Source organism: Folsomia candida, unplaced genomic scaffold, assembly GCF_002217175.1.
Source record: "Folsomia candida strain VU population unplaced genomic scaffold, ASM221717v1 Fcan01_Sc022, whole genome shotgun sequence".
Lineage (NCBI taxonomy): Eukaryota > Metazoa > Arthropoda > Collembola > Entomobryomorpha > Isotomidae > Folsomia > Folsomia candida.
In genome coordinates this window covers 370214-392280 of record NW_019091214.1, presented here as the reverse complement: position 1 = coordinate 392280, position 22067 = coordinate 370214, and the positions used below count along the sequence as shown (strand labels likewise).

At 34.7% G+C, this 22067-nt stretch overlaps 2 protein-coding genes across 2 annotated transcripts; both read left to right on the top strand.

Annotated features, from left to right (window-relative positions):
• The first annotated feature begins 8624 nt into the window (after positions 1-8624).
• LOC110858820 lies at positions 8625-9968 on the top strand. The gene has a single exon (XM_022107707.1). The coding sequence runs from the start codon at positions 8625-8627 to the stop codon at positions 9966-9968; it is 1344 nt and encodes a 447-aa protein (XP_021963399.1).
• An 8746-nt stretch (positions 9969-18714) lies between these two features.
• Positions 18715-21599, top strand: LOC110858731 (triadin). Its single transcript, XM_022107592.2, has 6 exons — positions 18715-18859; positions 19027-19179; positions 19243-19420; positions 19847-19991; positions 20075-20130; positions 20372-21599. Exons 2-6 carry the CDS (start codon positions 19034-19036, stop codon positions 21392-21394), a joined length of 1548 nt encoding a protein of 515 aa, XP_021963284.1. The 5' UTR covers positions 18715-18859; positions 19027-19033; the 3' UTR covers positions 21395-21599.
• The last annotated feature ends 468 nt before the right edge of the window (positions 21600-22067 follow it).

Genomic DNA, 22067 nt, shown 5'->3' with positions numbered 1-22067 from the left:
ACCAAACAAGCAAAGTGAGACTGGCTCATGAAAATGAAATGCGATGCGAGCAATGTATGAAATTTTCTGCATAAAAGAAAGGGCCCTGCAGTAAGGATGATGTGCGAAATTTTATCGTGCAAAAAATTTGCATACCTTGATCCATGTGTGTGTGCTTAAATTATGTATATGTATTTGTACGGTACGATTGCAGAAAATTGGTTAAATTTTGAGTAATGTACGTTCAATAGAAATTTTTAAAATTTTGGTAACAGATTTCTAGGAATTTTAATGAAGTTTTTTGCATATATGCAATTTGTTGTACAAAGAAGAAATTGTGTTACCAGAAAAATTTTAATGAACTTTTTTGCATATATGCAATTTGTTGTACAAAGAAGAAATTGTGTTACCAGAAAAATACACATTTCTAATAAAATTAAAAAACAAAATTCGACGACGTATTTCGAAATAAAAAATTTTGTAACTTTATAGAACCAAAAATTCAGATTTTTATAACTTTGTTTACAAAAAAAAAAGAATGATTTGTTAAATTGTAATTTTTAAACGCTTCAAACCCCAATGAAACATTGCGTGTAAATTTGATTGTAAAACTTCAGAATTTTATAATTTGATTGCCAAAAACGAATAGTCTTAACCATAAATAAAAAAATCTATCAAATTGTGGACATGCTTTCTGCACGTGGTCATGAAGAATGGAGAGGAAAAACACAATGCGGAGTGGAATGGACCTGTTTTCCGCTCAGCCAGTCGTCGTCAGTCGCATCCATCGCATATCTGGGCTTTATTACATTACACAATAGTTTAAAAAAGTACTATGCAATCCTCCTGTTTAGTACTGTTAAATATCTAAAACTTAATAGGAAGTTAATAACGAGAAGAAGATGGTATCACTTACGTACGGCAGGGAAATTGCTATACGAGCGTCTTATTTTCTGGTTATTGGCTGGGATTTGTTGTCTTATTTGGCGTGGTTGGTTAATAACCTATGGAGCGTGCAGGATGGATTTTTTAAAAGACTTTCTACCCCTCGTAATGTAACATAGGAAAAGTCATGATTTATGAGAGACACGTCAAAATTGAGGTATTTTTGATGGGACGTTGATTTAGAGTTTAGAGTTGTAGATATCTATGCGGAAATACCGGTGGAATTTGGGCACTTATACCGTTTGCCAGGAATTTAAATTTATGCCTAGCAAAAAAATGGTGTAAAAAATACTCCAGAAATTTATGTAATATATAAAATTCTGGGAATTTATATTCATCGAAAAAATTCGTGGGATTTAATGCACAAGAAAAATTTGAGGCATTTATTTTCATACGAAAAATTCCGAGCAAAATTTGCGTATTTATGGAGAATATACCTTGTTTGTCCGGAATTTAAATTTATGCCCACCAAAAAATGATGTAATAATTACTCCAGAAATTTATCTCGTGGCAAAAACTTATGGGAATTTACTTTCATAGACAAAATTCAGGGAAAAACATGGATTTTCATAGAAAAAATTCGGGAGATTTATTTTCATTTTCCGGTCATTTTCAAATATTTTTCGTACGAAAAATTCCGCGCACAATTTGGACATTTATGTATGACCATATTTGCCCAGAATTTATGCCCAGTACAAAAAATTGCAATAGATAAATGCTCCAGAAATATTTGTCATGCCAAAAATTTATTTTTATACGAAAAATTTCTTGCCATTTTTACAAATAGATATTTCCATGCCATGCTCATTGTACAGTTCTACTAGAAATTTGAGACGGTTACAAATTTTATGGAGGCCACATCCTTTCAGCCCGTCATGAAATGAAGTCATGTTCATGGATGGATATGAGATTATGATAATTACATGCACGCATACTAATCCCAAGCGTTAAAAATCATTAGAATTTATAATTCCGTATGTATTCCGCCGTGATTTACTAATTTGCATGAATAATTAAGCCTAGTTTTAATTTAAGGTTTAATTTTGTATTGCAAAATCGGTAATAGTATTGATTGGGAAACGAATTAAGGTCATGTATTTTTTTAAATTTTAAATCAACTTTCACTTTATTGTGTCATTCATTTATTAAATACAATTAATTAATTAATATGCAAATTTTGTTATTACTATTTTGTTTATACTTAAAGAATAGGTTTGCATTAAATTAAATATTTACAAGGTTTGTTTAAAAAAAAAATATTAAAATTCAAAACATTGATCGGAGAGGAGTCGTCTGACAAATGTGAATGCATTTTCATGTCATGAATTTTAATGTTGAAGTCAGAATTTTCAAATAAAGAGGTTTTTTCTTGTATAAAACATTAGAATAAATAATTTATTGGCTTAGTTACGCAGATGTAAGACCGTGGATAAAGGAAGTGATCGAATTTTAGCAGGAATTTAACAAAATGTTTAAAATTTGTATGTTCACGTTTTTCTTTAGGAACCGGTGAGTCACCGACGGGGACTCGTATCAATATCGTCAAAATCAACACATTTTGAATCATTTTTCCCTCTCTGGGAATTTATTTTAAAATTCTGGACGACTATTTTGTAGCCAGTAACTTACGAAACTTTCGAACATCTCGAAGGTAATTTTGCTTACGAAACGAACTTACAAAACCTTACGAAGATAAAATGCATGTTTTTGATTCGTAAATTTATCTTCTTAAGTTTACCTGGTTAGCTTTCAAAACATCAAAAAGTAGCAAATTTTCAATCATCTTTGGTTCAAAAGTAATAATTTTTGAAATAAAGATTAATTTTGCTAAACTTAACTTCCAATTTTGCAAAAAATACGAAATTATGCGTGATGCAAATAAAACTAGATCAAACATTGGGGTATTCCTAGGTCCAAACCTTGTAAAAAATCAGTCTATAAATTATTGCTAACGTGGAACTCATCGCCAAAATTGTCAAAATCAGCATTTCTCTCCTCTGAGAATTTATTTTAAAATTTTGAACGACAGCTTGTAATCTGTAAGTTGATTAATAGAATGGCAGTGAGTTTTTAAGCAAGTTTCGATGAGTTCCAGTTTTTCTGAAGCCTTTTTCTTAGTGAGGCAAATACCTAGCAAAAAAAATTACTAAGTATGCATTTGACCCTCCCCAAAAAAGTGACCACAGACGATATCTCCGTCATTTCTCAACCGATTTGGATGAAATTTTGCACCGATCATTGTTAGATAATTTAAAAACGATGTACGAGTCGCCTTTTGGAATTTTTGTTTTTTAAGAGAGTTATTGGCAAAAATACGCGAAAATTTGCCCCTTACTGAATATTTCTTTTCATAGTTCATTAATGGGTCATAGAAACATGTTCCCTTATTGAAAACATTGTAGATAAAGTCATTCCGGTTATTTTAAGTCCTATATTATCCAAATCCGTTAGGAACTCATAAAGTTATTCAAATTTGAAATCTAAAAAATTGCAATTTTCTAGTGACCTTTATCCCTGGCAACAAAAATTACATATTGTGTGCATTGACCCCACCCCAAAAAACTGATAGAAATAATTCAATATCTCAGTCATTTCTCAACCGTTTTTGATGACATTTTGCATCGATTATTCTTATGAAATTTAGAAATGACATTCAAACTGATTTGGTGAATTTATGATCCGGATGATCAAAATCGGTTAAGAAGTCGAGAGATTATTAAATTTAGAAAACCTTCAAAGTTTTGCAGCGACGCAAAGCATTAATGTTGTTGACAATAAATCTTCTAATCAACTCTAGCTTTAAGGAATGTGTGGTGTTTATTATTAAATATATAAAGAACTCAATTACAAGTATTAAATAAACAAGGCCCCAAAAAAGGGAAATCTTAGTGAGGCTTGGTGGGACTACGACTAATAAATAAAATTAGATTGCAGAATTTTTGCATCACCGCTCTCTGTACCGTTCTTACTGGATTCAATATAAATTTTGTTTTGCATACACATGCATTTTTACATTTATTGAATAAATAGGGCTTTTAAGAAGACGTTACTAGTGAACGAGAAGTTTGGTAAATTAACTGGGAACAAATATAAAGGGTAAACAATTGTGAACTACCAATCTTTAAGTATAAGATGCAAAGTTGCAAATATTTAATTTTAATTTTTTGTGGATAGCCCTATAATCTGGATATCCTATTAATTCTTATTCTCATGAAATTACAAGCATGTTTGAGGGGAGCCATTTATTCCAAATGATTACTTAATGCTTCCAGTAAAGAACGGTACAGAGAGCGGTGATGCAAAGATTCTACAATCTAATTGTATTTATTAGTTGTAGTCCCACCAAGCCTCACTAAGATTTCCCTTTTTTGGGGCCTTGTTTATTGAACTTTAGATCGCTTCCTCCAAAAATTGCCAAAAAATGGGGTGCATAATTTCTTTAATCGACCATGACTTTATAGTCCAAAATTCTAAAATAAGTTCCCAGAGCTAAAAAATGATTAAAAATGTGTTGATTTTGACGATTTTGGAGAAGAGTCATCGAGTCCCACACTAATACTATTTTTAAGAGTATTTTTTTCGATTTTTACGACAAATGAAAAAGATTTTCGAGCAGCAAATTGCAAAAAAATTGGCTTGTGGTTTGTCTGTTTCGGGGATATTTTTTATTTACACTCTTAGAAACTTGGTATTGAAAAAAACTTAACGGTATTGATACGTGACTCTACCGCCTTGGTATTAAACAGTTATACCATATTGGTATAGAACCGGTATTGAAATTATACCCCATGGTAATAATTTTAATACTAATTGGTATTAATTTTTTTACCACGTAGTATTAACTCAATACCGGATCAATACCACGCGGTAGAGTCACGTATCAATACCAACGGTTATTGATTTTTTTAAGAGTGTAGATATTTGTACTTACTTGTTTATAGTTTGGTTTGATGTTTGTATTTTTGTGTATTTTTGTGTGTCTGTTCATCTTTAGGGGTATACTCTGCTACGAAAATACCAACTTGCTGCTGTAGCAGGTATACCCCCACAGGCACACTTCTACTATATATTCTGTAAAGAAACAACAAATATTAGTTAGTCACCAGTTCGAATCCCAGCAGCATTCCCAAAAACCCACAATCCCCGACGCAGACCACTCGACCAACAAGCCATAGTTTAAAAGACAGAGTTTAACTTGTATTTATGTTAGATATGTATCTCCATGAGTAGAAGATGCAAAAAATATAATAACGAGAAATATAATTTGGTTTTAAATTACGCAAAAACGCAAAAACATTTTTTCTGAAGGCTTCTTAACCTTGACATCTCGTTTAGAAACGGTCAAAATCTGGAGTACACATTTTTAGAAATTGACAACCATCTGCTCTACTAATTTTGTCGTTCAGAATTTTAAAATAAAATCCTAGAGGAGATAAATGAATTAAAAATGTGCTGCTTGATATAACGATTTTGGTGATTTCATTAAGTACTGTTAAAAAATGAGAGATTTTCTGAGAATTTTGACAACCCCATGTTTACAGGGTTGCTCCAAAAAACGGCGTAATCATGATCTGTATGTATTTAATTAATCGCTTAAATAATTTTGTAATTAAGATTGAACGGCATTTTAAAGTTTGAGTTAGGGAACAGTCTGGGCATCCTAGTGAGCGAGTTGACTTTTTTTCCTCGCCACTTACCAGTAATGTAAATGATTTTTGTCACTAAAACTTCTAATTTGCAGCTAATACAAAATGGATTGATTTCGTTTTGGTGGCAATAAATTCCTAAGTTTGTGCTTTACAATTGCCATGTTGCATAAATTCCATAATAAATCTCGGTGAAAAGTATTGGACTGAAACATGATATGAGTCCATGTTTCAGTTCAATACTTTTCTCTGAGATTTATTATGGAATTTATGCAACATGGCAATTGTAAAGCACAAACTTGGGAATTTATTGCCACCAAAACGAAATCAATCCATTTTGTATTAGCTGCAAATTAGAAGTTTTAGTCGAAATTTTTCTCCTTTTCTGGTTCGCGATGCCCCGTTTGGAGAGTGGGAACGGTCACTCTCAAAGCCCAAAGCAACTTTTTACATGCAACTGCCTGCATTGTTTACATGAAAATCAGCTGCTCTCTTCGCCCCGCCCCCCCTCATTAGCAATAAATCTCTCGGCACACAAGGAGACGCAACCGTCGTCTCTGTCTTTTAGTTATGAGATTTTTTCAACGTATATGCATTCTTAATGGGGAAATTTTAAAATTAATTAATTGCAACCATCCTTGAAACATAACTTCTAATAATAAAAATTGCAGAATATGGACACAATTCACGCGAATATTTGTAATCGAGTAGGAAGTAAGCTTGATGGAATTTGAACAAAAAGAAATTTCGATGCAATTGATGAGGATAATCTGTTATAAGTTATGTAGTCTCAAAATTCAATAAATTTTAGTAAAACGGCGGTGAAAGGCAGCAACTTTTCATTAAATTCACGCCAGTTTGGTAAATTTATTGCAGGATAATTTTGGCAATGAATTAATTCACGTGAATATTTTTAACCGAGTAAACTTAATCAAATTATGCTACAACTTGTACAGAAATTGATTTTTGCGGAATTAAAAAACCTTGATAACAGCAATTTGTCCCACAATTTAATAAATTTTAGTAAAACGGCGGTTAAACGTGGCTATTTTTCATGAAATTCATTCATGCCAGCTTGGTTCATGCAACTGCAGAATAATTCAGACGATTAATTCAAGTGGATATTTTTAACCGAGTAAACTTAGCAAAATTTGTTAATTTGAACAGAAAGTAAGTTTTGAAAAAGTTAATTCAGGTATTTAAAGTATTTTGTAATGAATTACTTATTAAATGTAGCAATTGCTCATGTCACGATTTAAACAAAATTTGTAAAATGTTCACGCAATTTTTACGTCGTGCATATTTTTAACCCAGACCCAGACCCAGTAAAATACTTAGAAATGCAAGGTTTTGTATCTTACTAAATATGAGACATACAAAGTCGAAAAATTATATTATACGAGGCATAGATTTTTTCCAGGGTGGACACTTTTTGACATGAACATCATACCTTTAAATAGTCCTAATTTAAATAGGGTGACCATAATTGTTCTTACTAAACCGGGACATTTTAGACAAAAAAATTTGCCAATAATATCTAGTGCTTGGCGAAAAATTTGCCTATAATATCTACTGCTTGGCGAAAAATTTGCAGAAAAGTGAATTAAGCAGATCTTACCAGCACGGTACTGGTATTTATGTGCTAAAATCTACTTTTTTATACAATATTTTGCCAAAAATTGTGAGATAATTTAATTGTTGCCCTAGATTTTAAAAACGGGACACTTTATCAAAACCGGAATATCTTCGGGACGATGGGACAGGTTTTGAAAACCAGGGCATGTCCCGGTTAAACCGGGAGGTCTGGTCACCCTAAATTTAAACACCCTTAATTTGTTTGCTGGTAACCACGTGGATAATATATTTTGAATTTTTCTAGTTAAAACAACTTGAGAGGCGGGAAAAATTTCGCCACTGTCTTGTGTTCTTATTGGCACAAGGTATCACTGTAATTAAATTCGCAAAAATCCACAACGGCGCTCTATGCAAAAATTGGCTCTTAATTTGTTAGCTGGTAACCACGTGGATGATATATTTTGAATTTTTCTAGTAAAAACAACTTGAGAGGCGGGAAAAATGTCGCCACTCTTTTGTGTTCTTATCAGTACAACGTGTCACTGTAATTAAATTCGCAAAAATCCACAACGGCGCTCTACGCAAAAATTGGCACTTAATTTGATTGCCGGTAACCACGTGGATGATATATTTTGAATTTTTCTAGTAAAAACAACTTGAGAGGCGGGAAAAAATTCGCCCCTGTTTTGTGTTCTTATTGGTACAAGGTATCACTGTAATTAAATTCGCAAAAATCCACAACGGCGCTCTATGCAAAATTGGCCCTTAATTTGTTAGCTGGTAACCACCTTGTTTGAATTCATAGTCTTATTTTTCCCCAAGAATTTAAATTGAGCGCTGGTGGTATCAGCATTTTTTCCAGATCTTTCTTTTGTCAGTGAGTAGGTAAACGTATGTATGCGAGAGAGCATCAAGAAAGAGTAAAGGTTTTGTCTATATTTAATTAAATTGAAATAATTAAATAAATTGATTTGTTATTGCTCGATATGAGTAAAATTAAAGTTTGAGTTTTTATACAAATTTTCATTTACACCACAGTAGTAGTATTTTTAAGCAACGACCCAATCTTTTTAAGAAGTAGAACCTTTCAAGCTGGTAGTTCGTTTGGTTTTACAACATTTGGTGACCTCGACGTGATTGAGGTCGTTGTTAAAGTGCAGTGAAGTTATCTGTGAGTGTAAAGTGAAAGAGTGCATCCATCATCCCCTCGAGGAAGCAAAGGACGAGTGGGAGGATTGCAGTTTTTAAGCAAGAAGGACAAGAGTGGACCGCCCCGTCATTACCACCGAGGACTGATTTCAGAGGTCGAGTGGGAGGAGCAACCCGTGTGGATCTTGCATCAATAATAAAATTGAATTTACGGTTTGCTACGGCCTTGAGCGTAGCCTACCTAGGTGGGGTCGTCGATATTTTGGAGAATTTGAGAGTAGATTAAACTAATTGTTTTTTCTTTGCTGGCTTTATTCGGTTCGAGACAGGATGGATCGTCTAAAGAAGCAGCGCACACCCATTCGAGCCATGATGACTAGGACGGTCAACGAGCTGGATGAGGAAATGACGAAAGAAGATCGAGATAAGGACGTCCTGATTGTGAAGTTGAAGAAGTTGATTGAGCTTACCGACACCGCGGTGGATTTGGATAAGCAAGTATTGGATGCAATTCTGGACAATGAAGAACTTACTGAAGAAGATTATTTAGAAGAATCAAGATCAATTGAAGGATACAATGATAAGTGTAGATTTGTGCGCCACAAAGTTGAAAAATTCCTTGGTCCAGAACGATCATCAAGCCCGACAAATAGTTCTTACAGCACTGCTAGTGGAGGACTTCTTAAGAAGAATTATAAGCTACCAAAGATCGAGTTAATGAAGTTTGACGGGGAGATCAAAAACTGGCTGGAGTGGTGGGCGCAGTTTAAGAAGATAGATGAAGATGAAGATTTACATGTGACGGACAAGTTCCATTATTTAGTGCAGAGTATGGTCAGCGGGTCAAAGGCCGCTGATCTTATCAGAAGCTATCCGAAGACGGATGCAAATTATCCGAAAGCTATTGGAGCATTGAAGGAAAGGTACGGGAAAGAAGACATCCTTGTTGACCTATATACAAGAGAGCTAGCACAGTTTTTGTTCGAGAAAGAGAAATTATCATTGGAGAAGTTTTATGATCGTCTTCAAACGCAGCTGCAGGCGTTGGAGTCGTTGGGAGTGAAGTCTGAACGAGATACATTGTTTCTTCGCCCCATTATTGAGACCAGTCTACCTAAGGAAATTTTTAATGCCTGGTATCGATCTCCTTTGTACCAGGAAGATGGTGCGAAAGTTAATCCACCAAAGTCAAGACTCGACTATTTAATGCAGTTCCTCAGACAAGAAGTGGAACGAGAAGCAAAACTGAAGATGTTTATTGGAGGTGATTCTTCTGGCAAGTCCAAGAAAGAAAAATATGAGAATCAAGGAAAGAAGAAAGATTCAATCCCAACCGCAGCAGGATTGTTCGTGGCGCAGAGCAGCAATTGCGTGTTTTGCTCCAAATCCAACCATGCAAGTACCGAGTGTTATCGAGCGGATAGGATGAGTTGGTCAGAGAAGAGTGACCTGATAAGAAGCCAGAATTTGTGTTATCGGTGTTTGAAATATGGACATCGTAAATCTGATTGCAAAGTTAAATTAAAATGTTCATCTTGCGGCGAGCCACATGCAAGATCAATGTGTGCAAGACTTCCTTCTAATCAGAGGAACAATACCGGAAGAGAAGAGGTACATAATGAGGTCCCAGCGACAGCAGCAAATGCCAACCATTCTTGCAGCAAGATGTACTGATGAAGACGTTGTTGGTGAAGATGGCTGGTCCTAAAGGAACAAGAATAGTGAGGTTGCTGTTCGACGAGGGAAGCCAGCAGAGCAGCGGTGGTCAGAGGACGATCTCTGCAATCGGTAGTCCTCTCGTGGGAGAAGAATGGACTCGTAATGTTCTGTTTGGTGGGGTTCTGACGGAGCCTAGGAAAATTAAGAAATTTAAAGTGCAAGTTCAAAGCCTTGATGGGAGATTCAAGAGAGACATTATTTTGAGGGAGTCCCCAACTATTTGTGGAGACATTCCAAGAATTCCGGCCGGTCCGTGGATGAATGAGTTGAAGAAGAGGAAGATATTTTTGTCAGATTTTGAGATGAGCCATGTGGACCACCCGGATATCGAGTTATTAATCGGAAGTGATTATTGGGGACAATTTGTGTGTGGCAGACCGTTAATGTTATCGTGTGGTCTTGTCGCAGTGGAGACTGTTTTTGGATGGACCCTGAGTGGACCTGTCCCAGGAAAAGAAGTCAGCATGGGAGTGATGACGATTCATCACTCATTATTCAATGCAGAAGCATGTGTCCAGGATTTATGGAAGCTGGAGACAATTGGAATCACTGATCCTACCGAGCATAAAACCAAGAATGAAAAGGAAGAAGAAGCAAGACAGCATTTTTTGAAGACAGTGTCAAGAACTCAAGATGGAAGATACGCCGTGGCGCTTCCCTGGGTTGATGAAGAAAGGACAATTCCCGACAACAAGGTCGTCGCTGAGAAGAGGTTAATTTCCACTACAACAAAGTTACGAGAGTCAGGAAATTATGAACTTTATGATAAAGTATTTCAAGATTGGGAGAAGGAAGGATTAATTGAAGAAGTAGTTGGAGGCGTGGACAGGCCTTGTCATTACCTGCCCCACCGTCCAGTTTACAAATTAGAGAGCAAGACAACTCCAGTTCGTCCCGTTTATGACGCTTCCTGTAAGAATGGAAGAAACCCGTCACTGAATGATTTGTTGGAGAAAGGACCGAACTTATTGGAGCTCATACCTGCAATTCTGTTGAGATTTCGCGAAAAGAAAATTGGTGTCATTTCTGACATTAGAAAAGCATTTCAAATGATACAAGTTGCGAAGCCGGATCAAGATTTCCAGCGTTTTCTCTGGTGGGATAATAAAGAAAATCCAAGAATGAAGATTTATCGACATAAGCGAGTCGTTTTGGGGTCAAGTGCAGCCCTTTCTTACTCGGAGCTGTTATCGAGTACCATTTGAGCCAGGTTACTGGAGAAGATAAGGAGTATGCAAATAAGCTCCTGCGTTCTCTTTATGTGGACAATTGTGTCACGTCAGTTGACACGGAAGAAGAATATGAAAAGTTCAAGAGTTTAGCAGTCAAGATGATGTGCGAAGCCAGGATGGAGCTTCGTTAATGGGAACGTTCTTACTCTGGGGCCGCTGGAATCAGTTTCGAGCAGTTTGATAAGGATGAAAATGGTCAAGAGACAACTGTAGTGCTTGGACTGAACTGGGACAAGAAGAAGGATGAGTTATCAGTCTCCGTCCCGAAAGAAGAAAAGATTGAGAATATTAGCAAGAGAGTGATGTTGTCAAAAGTGCAACAATTTTTTGACCCGATGGGGTATTTAAGTCCAACCACCATCATCCCAAAGCTGTTATTGCAAAGGACCTGGACAGAGAAGAATTCAGGGGATAAAGAGTTGGATTCAACAATTAAGAAAGAATTTGAAGATTGGTGGAATCAGGCGCAGCTATTAAAAGAAACGAAAATTCCGAGGTGGGCATTTTGCTCAAGTTATGAAAGCAATCGCCAGTTTCATGTATTTTGTGACGCAAGTCAACATGCGTATGCCGCCGCCGTTTTTGTACGAGTTGAAGATAATGAACAAGTTTCAGTCCAACTGTTACAAGCTAAGGCGAGAGTTGCCCCCATGAAGAAAGTATCAATTAAAGAAGAAGCGAACGATGAAGAAGTTCGTGTCGAGATGAAGAAAGTGGCGAAAGTGTCACTTATTGCGACGTTGCCATCTACGCCCTGGTATGGAGAGATGTCATGTTCTTTTGTGAAGAATGTTCGTGTCATTGCGATGTTGAAGCGTAGTATCCGTCGATTTAAAGGAGAGAAGATATTTGGCGAATTAGAACAGCGAGAAATTGAAGAAGCTGAAGTTTTTATGTTCCACAAAATACAAGAAGAATCTTTCCCCATGAATCAAAATGTGGTGGAAAATTTACAAGTTGTTCGAGGAGAAGACGACTTGCTCAGAATTAAGACCAAGATAACGAACATGCCAGAGAGTGAATCATTTAGAAAACCAGTTTTACTGCCATCAAATCATCCTGTGGTTTGGCAGTTAATTAGATCGGAGCATATTCTAAATATGCATGCAGGATTAAGCATTACGATGAGCAAGTTAAGGGAGCGTTTTTGGGTAATCCATTTACGACAACAAATTAAGAAGGTGATCCGGCAATGTGTGATCTGTCGCCGTTTTACCACTAAGAAATCAGAAGTTCCGTGCCCCCCACTTCCCGAGGATAGAGTGACGACGACCGCGAAGGTGTTTCAAGTGGTGGGGATTGACCTAGCAGGACCGTTCTTCCTGAAAAATGGGTCAAAAGGCTGGATGGTGCTGTATACCTGCGCAGTTTACAGAGCTATACATTTGGAATTAGTGTCATCATTATCAACGGAGGATTTTTTGTTAAGTTTACACCGATTCATCAGTCGAAGAGGAAGACCAGCCATCATCTATTCGGACAATGGCACCAATTTTGAAGGTGCGAATAATGCAATTAAGCTGATGGACTGGAAGAGAATTGAACAGGAGTCCAGAGTGGGTCGAATTAAGTGGAAATTCAGCGCACCCGCAGCGCCGTGGTGGGGCGGATGGTGGGAGCGGTTAATAAGAAGTTGCAAGGATATTATGAAGCGAATGCTGGGACGCAAGAAGCTAAACCTTGCTGAGTTGGAGACGTGTATGTTTGAGGTGGAGGCGGTAGTCAATAGCCGTCCTCTGACCTATATGTCAGAAAAACAAGATGACTTAGTGCCCCCGACGCCTGCGATGTTTCTTCACGACATCACCGAAGCGGATTTCCCTGAAGAGGAATTATTGGATGGTCAAGCACTGAGGAGCAAATATCGAGATCTACGCCAATTGAGACAAGAATTGAAGTCAAGATTTGTTAAAGAGTACCTGTCTCAACTGGTTCAACGAGGAAAAGAGAAGAAATCGCCAGAGTTTCGAGTCGGCGATGTTGTGCTCATCGGTTCAGATAACAAGAGAAGAATCATTTGGCCAATGGCAAGAATTCTGGAACTGATTGTTGGAAGGGACGGTCATGTGAGAGTAGCCAAACTCAAGACGGAGAATGGACTGCTGACTCGACCGTTGCAGAGACTGTTCCCCCTGGAGGTGTCAACTGAAGAGATTCCCACAATTCAAAATAGAGTGAAGATATCAGCGCAAGTGTGGGAGTCAGTCGACGCCAAGAAAGAAGAAAATGTGCGTACAAGATTTGGAAGACAGATTAGGAACCCTGAGAGATTTGGAGTGTAATTTTTATGTGAATATGTGAAATTTTTATGAATGTAGTATTGTTCTTTTGTCCGCATTCTCTCCCAAAAGAAGTGGGAGGATGTTTGAATTCATAGTCTAATTTTTCCCCAAGAATTTAAATTGAGCGCTGGTGGTATCAGCATTTTTTCCAGATCTTTCTTTTGTCAGTGAGTAGGTAAATGTATGTATGCGAGAGAGCATCAAGAAAGAGTAAAGGTTTTGTCTAGTATTTAATTAAATTGAAATAATTAAATAAATTGATTTGTTATTGCTCGATGTGAGTAAAATTAAAGTTTGAGTTTTTATACAAATTTTCATTTACACCACAGTAGTAGTATTTTTAAGCAACGACCCAATCTTTTTAAGAAGTAGAACCTTTCAAGCTGGTAGTTCGTTTGGTTTTACAACACACCTGGATGATATACAAACAGGAAATAAGATTTATGGATTATTTTAGCATGCATTCCCTAACTGATTTCAAAATTCTGTTAAAAAACATAGTTCAGTGGATGTAATCTACTTTTATGAATTCTGGAGGGGCTGGATTTTGGTGAGGGTGGAATTATCAATGTCGAGCCAATCTATCTGTTTGTCTAGAAGCTATACACAATTCCGAAATTAATAATTACGGCATGTAAGTAAAGGACACAATCCCGGCTTATGTAGAAGAATGTCAAAATATTTTAAATCATCTCTCCTCATCCCATGCCGATGTTTTCACCATTTTCTTTGTTAAATAAAGTGTTTTCCGCTATAAAATCATTGAAAAGACTTACTCCAAGCAACTTTGCGGGGCCTTTTAAGATGGCATTAATGCCATCTTGGTAGTTAATGGCAACACATTTGGGTGGAAATGACCCCCACCGGCCAACTACTTGACCGATTATGCCCATCTCCGAACTCATCCTTACTTTTTACCCGAAGATAAAGCATGCAATATTTCAACTCGATAGCTTTGGTTTAAAGAGAGTTATCGTGCGCACAGACGGACGCACAGACGGACGGACAGACAGACATCTGGGTAAATCTATAAGGCCATCTTAAAAGGCCTAAAAACGAATCTACAACTTAATTCTAAATCAAAATAGTCAAAGGAACAGTAATTTTTGGGAAAGCTAAGGCTATTAATAAAATCTGTAACTGATTTTGACATTTTGTATATATAGTAACATAATTTTCCTTCATTAAATTTGCAAAAATTATAGAAACATTTACATAGAAATTAAAGAATAATATTAAAAATTTAAGAAGAGTATAAATTTTATGTGTCGTAAATGACAAAATCCAGACCTAATTTTTCATCGAAATATTTGTAAAAGTTTGTAAGTTTGGCTCACTAATTTCCAAATTCTAATAAAAAACCATCATATTTTAGTGGCTGGAATCTAATTTTACGAATTCTGGTTCCATGGTTCGAAAATCTTTTGATTTTTTGGGCTATCTAAAATTCCCGAAATTAATAATTACGGCGTGTAAAGGACACACGCAATCCTGACTTTTAAGTAAGTAGAAAGGTGCAAAAATATTTTAAGTCTCCTCACCCCGTTATATCGACAGAACGGATATGGTTCAATCAAATCGATAAGAAAAATGTGAGTACGACACCCTAAATTTATTGAAATATAAAATTAAATGCAGTCAAATAATACAATAATGACACGTTATGAGAACTATAGTGTCAAAGAATCTTGACAACACACCTATCATTTAGAAAGCTATGGAGAATTTTAGAAATTAATTATTGTATCATGTAAATCACTCAATTTTTTTAAATCATATATTTTGTTGTAAATACTGTAAAAAATCGCTCAAAAACATTCATATTCAAACTTTTAAAATCATATTTTTTTATAAATCTTGTTTAAAAATCACTAAAAACATTAATTCCGAGAAGATTAAGTAAGTAATCAAGTTTTTATGTCCAGAATCAGTTCTAGAACATAATTTCGCTGTATTTATTAAGTAAAAATACCACTTTTTCGATATTTGTACAGCACCTGCGAAATAACCAGGCCACCTGTCATTTCAAAAATTATAAATATTTTTAAGATTAATATTTGCGTCGTCTAAGTAAAGCAATTAAAAAATATAAAAATCTAAATTACAATTTTATGACAAATAAGGTATAAAAATCACTCAAAAATTTGAATTCAAAGAAAATTCATTCGGATATAGATACTGAATAGTGCATAATATTAAATAAAATCCCAATTTTTAGAATAACTAAATTATGGTTTAAAAATCGGTCATAAATTTGTCCTGATTTTGTAAATAAAATTGTGAAAGTTTAATTGGGAAATTTTAAAAGAATTAATTGCAACCATCCTTCAAACATAACTTCTGATGATAAAAAATTGCAGAATCTTGACACAATTCACGCCAATATTTGTAATCGAGTAAGCTTGAACAAAAAGTAATTTGATTCAAAGAATAATCTGTAATCAATTAATTTGCCCCATAATTTTATAAATTTTAGTAAAACGGCGGTTAAACGTGACAATTTTTCATGACATTCACGCCAGTTTGGTAAATTTATTGGAAAATACAAACATACAATTCACACGGATATTTTTACCCGAGTAAACCTAATTAAATTTGTTAATTTGAACAGAAATTAATTTTTAAGTACAATTAGTTAATCACAAATCTATAGTCACTTAATTGACCCCATAATCTAATAAATTTTATTAAAACAGCGGTTAAACTTGGAATTTTTAATTGAATTCATGGCAGATTGTAAACTTATTCCAGAATAATTTAGGCAGTGAAGTAATTCACATGGATATTTTAACCGAGTAAATTTAATAAAATTTTTGTTATATAGATAACCCGTAAAGAAATTAGCTTGTAAAATGGATAACATCAAATTTGGAATAAATTAATTTGTCCCACAATTTAGTAAATATTACTCAAACGGCGGTTAAACGTGGTAATTTTTCATGAAAGCTTGGTAAATTTATTGCAGAATAATTTAGACAATGAAGAAATTCACGTGCATATTTGTAACCGAGTTAACTTAATAAAATTTATTATATAACTTGTAGAGAATTTAATTTGTAAGGAATTAAAAACATCTGGATAACATCAAATCTATAATTAATTAATTGGTCCCAAAATTTAATAAATTTTAGTAAAACCGTGGTTAAACGTGGGGTTAAGCGTGGCTATTTTTCATGAAATTCATGCTTGATATATTATAACAGAATAATTCAGACAATTAATTCATATTTTTAAACGAATAAACTTTAATAAAATATGTTAATTTGAACAGAAAGTAATTTTTGAAGTAGTCAATTTCAGGTATTTAAAGCTATATGAAATGAATTATTTATTAAAATTTAAACGTAGCAATTATTTGTGGAACTCAAACCAAGATTTAAACTAAAGCTTGCAAAAATTTTTGCAAGGTTCACTCAATTCTGCAACTGACACATTTGTATCGTAGGTTGTGCACTTCCTTTGTAAAATTTCCAAAATTATTGGAACAGTGACAAATCACAGAATAATATTACAAAGTTTACGAAGATGCCAAGTTTAATGTGTCATGAATCGGTATGTTTATGTTACTCGAAATGATTTTGGATGTAACAATTTTAAAACCATTTTATTTTCTAAGAATTAAAGTTTTTGTGATCTAAGGGTATGTTTAACGCCATAACAAATTTTCGAAATTAATAATTGCGTCGTGTAAAGCACGCAATAATTTTTAAAACGTCATATATTTTGTTGTACAAATACGGTATTATAAAATCACTTAAAAAACCTTTAATTCAGAGAAAATCATATGATTTTAAAATTTTTATTTCCAAAACCAGTTCGAGTAGCACACATAATTTAGCTGCCATTTTTATATTTGTATGAATTATCGCAGAATTAAGGAGTAAAATATACTTGAAAATGCTCTAAAGAATGTTACAAATTAAAACAATCATATATTTTGGCACCAATATCGTGAAACAAGAATTACTCAAAATTTTCAATTAAGAGAAAAACATATTTTTTAAATTTTTGTGTCGAAACTCAATTCCGAGTAGTTAAATGCGCAATGTTAAATCCGTATTTTTAAAGCACAAATTAAATCAAAGTAGAGGGACCAGCCTTTCTATCATTTTAACGTTGTAAGGAATTTTAGAAATTAATAATTGGGTCTTTTAAAGCAAATATATGTTTTTTAATTATATGTTTTATGACAAATATTGTACAAAAATCAATCAAAAATTTAAATTTAAAAAAATCAATTCGAATAACGTAACTGTATAATATTAAACAAAATCCTCATTTTTAGATAATTGTAAATCAGGGAATTATATTAAGTACCTTGTATGGTACTCGAACTGATTTTGGACATTAAAATTTTAAAATCATTTGATTTTCTCGGAACTAAAGTTTGTTTAGTGATTTTATAAAATATCTAAGTTTTTAATTTTTTGAGTGATTTGCACGGCACAATTATCAATTTCTAAAATGTTTTATAACTTTTTTTTAACAATAGATTGGCTGTGCGTTAACGACAAAATTATTAGTTTTGGAACCATGAGTATATTATTTTTGAAGCTATAAATAATTTTAGAAATTAATACTTGTTGCGTCATGTAAAGACGCAATCAATTTAATCAATTCATCAATTTAAAATTGCAATAGATTTAAAAGCCATATATTCTGGTATAAATCAAAATCACAAAAAAAAACTTTAATTCATAGAAAATCAATTGAGGTTAACATTTTTTATTTCCAAAATTAATTCGAATAACTTAATTTCCTACAATTAAAACCCCATCTTTTCGTCAAAGTATGAAGTATGAAATACTATGAAATTGCTAAAGTTACATTGTAAAAAAACACAGGCAATTCATGCAGTCATTGGTAACTTTCTGTAATTTGTGCAAATAATTTTACAAACTTTTACACAATAAAAAGACGCTCTTTATCTGACTGTTTACAAAAATTTGTAAACTAATTTTCCTCGCAAATGTTTGTAGAATAATATTTTGCAAAAGTTTACAGAATTTACGAATTTTAAAATGTTATCATGGACTGTGTGATGCCTCAACTCAATAATTATAATTACGCTGGGGTTAAAAATTTAAGAATTACAAAAAATTAGAAGAACAAAATCCTGATAAAAATCGGCGATAAATAAAATTGTAAAAGTTATTCAGTTTACAAACATCCACGTGAAGCAGCAATCTATTTCTCTGAATGCCCCCAAGCAAAACCCGGCATTGGAACCCAACACATTGTCAACCAAACTCATGTTTCATTAAATTTGTTGTCTGTTCTAAAATTAATTATTTTGTATTTCTTTGACAATTCTTGGACTTATCATCATTCGGTAAGTGTACTTATCCCCTCAAACTGTAAGATTGGGACAATTTCTATTAAAAAATTAATCTGTTTAATTTTCGATTCCAAATTTTTAACTTACAATTTCTCCTCATTTAACTTAAAAATTTTAAGTTAAAATTCTAAATTAATCACCTCAGCTTTTTTTAATTGCAGATTAACCATGACCCACAATTCACAAGTCTCCAAGTATCAACCTAAGACGAGCAGGATGATGATGGCGTATAAAAAACTGGACTTTCCCGAGTTTGCGGAGCTTCGCAAAGCTGGAGAATTCCGTCGCCCGGACGTCGTTCCGTTGCTGGCGAGGTATACTTATCACAATTAATTAATTGCTTGCCTAGTTAACTAATTATGATTACTTTTCTCCAGCTCGGCTGACCTTGAGCGCGAGATGGCCGCGTTTTGTCAAAAGAGAGCGGATTCGATTGCGGTGAAGATAGAGAAATACTTGAGAGAGTGTTTTCTCGACAGGAAATTTAACACTCTTTCCGTCGATGAGCTTTTTGTTGCTCTGAAAGAGACGAACGTTCACCCGGAGGCGAGAAAGGTATGATTTTTTTTGGGGGGGGGGGCGTCGTAGTTCGGAAAGCAGGTCAAGTTAACTTGCAAAATTTTGTCGGATTTCTTTTGCTGGAAAATCATAAGATTTTTGTTCACAGATTTTTATTTTGAGGCAATTCACGCAGGCAGGCCTGCAAATTCTGTAAATTTACAAACATGATTTATTTTAAAAATATCTCGAAGGAAAATTAGCTTACAATTTTTCATAAACTTTGTCAGATTAAGGGAGTTTTTTAGTTTGTAAAAGCTTGTAAAATTATTTTACAAAACTTAGACTTTATAAAAGTTACCAGTGGCTGCGTGAATTGCCTCTTTATCTCACAAACTATGAGTTTCATCAATTCGAAATAACTAACTAATTTTATGTCGAATCGAATTGAATAAAATTAAATTCTGCTTCTAATTCATTCAGATTTTGTTGGACGAAAGTCTTCCCAAACGGCATCCTCGGATCAAGATCGACGCCAAGGGTCGCTTATCGTACATTCCGCCATACAAAATTACTGCCCTCACCGACATGGTGGCCATGATTAAAGATATGTCGAGCAGGTTGGAAGGTAAATAATTATTTTTTCAAGATTTTTTTAAATGAATGATTTATTTTTGAAAATTTCGAATTAAAAAATTCCACCTTTTTCAGGTCTATTCGAAGATGACATTCACGATTCCACCAAGCTGAGCGATTCAATCATTCGGGTAAAAAAAGATGGGCACATATTTTCAAAAATGAGAAAAATTAACAAATTTATGCGAAAGTGTGATCAATTTTAATCGAGTTTCTATCTCTAATGTTAAGAAATAGCTAAAATTCCCCAAATTAGAAAATTTCCATCCACAATTTTACATTTCTGTCCCTTTTATTTTTCCAAAATCCCCAAAAACTCACACATCTTTTAGAAAACCTGAATTTTCTACTAATTTTCCCCCATTTTTTCAGGAATTGCACGACTCTGACCAAGTCTTCGCCATAAATCGTTGGGACGGCAAGGTGACATTTTTCCACTCGAACGCCCATCCATCCTCCACCACCAACGATTTGCCCCCATTCAACGTGGAAACGGAACTCGTCAACATTTTCAAATCCATCGACGTCACCCGACTGGATCCCGACATTCATATTGAACGTTATTTGGAACGTGTCGGACTGAAACCACTCAAATCGGAGAGGAAACCGTTTCCCCAACCGAAGAAGAAGGTCGTGGTCAAGGTAGAAATCAAGAAGAAGGCGAAGCCCCTCGTCCTACGACACAATCAACACGTCGAGGCCGGCGTGATGAAGCGTTTCGACGAAAATGGTGTCCAAGACGAGGAGGAGGAAGGTGGCGACGACGATGATGTCGAATATTTGCCACCACCGGAAGTTAAGAAGACGAAGAAATCCGTCTTGAACGAGGAAACACCACCAAAAAAACGTCGTCGTCCGGTATCCGTTAAAGAGGAAAAGTTACCCAAAAAACGTCCGGGTCGTCCCGTTCAGGACGACGATGAATGTCTGCCACAGCCGGAAATCAAGAAGAAGAAGACGCCCGTGAAGGACAAAACTCTGCCCAAAAAACTTCCGGATCGTCCCGTTCAAGACGAAGAGCAAGATCTGCCAGAGCCGGAAATCAAGAAAAAGAAGAAATCCGTGAAGGAGGAAGCTCCAGCCAAAAAACGTTCGGGTCGTCCCGTTCAAGACGAAGAGCAAGATCTGCCAGAGCCGGAAATCAAGAAGAAGAAGAAACCCGTGAAGGAGAAAACTTCGCCCAAAAAACTTCGGGGTCGCCCCGTCCAAGACGAAAAGGAAGAAGATCTGCCACAACCGGAAGTTAAGACGAAGAAATCTGTGAAGGAAAAAACACCACCCAAAAAACAGCGGGGTCGTCCCGCATCCGTGAAGGAGGAGGCTCCGCCCAAAAAAAGTCGGGGTCGTCCCCCATCCCGCAAGAAGTCGAGAGTAGACACTCCAGAAAATGATTAAATTGAATTGTTTTATTTCTTATGAGCATCATCGTTATTAAAAAAATATGAATATAAAATTTGCACTTAAAAAATAAATCTGGCAGAAATAATAATGCACTTTAATTTTGAAGGATCAGAAATTTAGTCAAAGCTAATTAATTGTTTGTTATAAACTTGTTGTGCTATCTAGTTTCAAATAAATTGAGCAAATTGTAAAAAAAACATTATGGAACGTTCGTAGTCGAATTTATTTAAAAGCTTGACGACAAATCTGAGCTCACTTATTGTTAGTAAGTAATTTGGTACCAAACGGTGACAAATAAATTCTACTCTCTACATACATTCGTAAACTTATGTTGCTAAATTTTCTGCAAAAATGGTGATCAGCGCATTATTCTCACAAAAATTGATGGACGTTGGAATTTCCAAATCCTAATTTCCTATCTAACAAGTTTATTTAGGGAAGCTTATTTTTAGTAAAACTTAAAAACGACGTGGAAGCCATGAAAATTTAATTCAGAGTTAAATTTAATTATTAGTTGTGCTCTCTTAAAGAATTTGAAAATGTGATATTTTCACTATTAATTAAATAAATGTGACTAAATTTACATATATTTTTGCATAACATAATTTAAAACCAAATCATATTCGTTATGAATCTATTTTTGTATCTTCTATGTATTTTCTTGCTT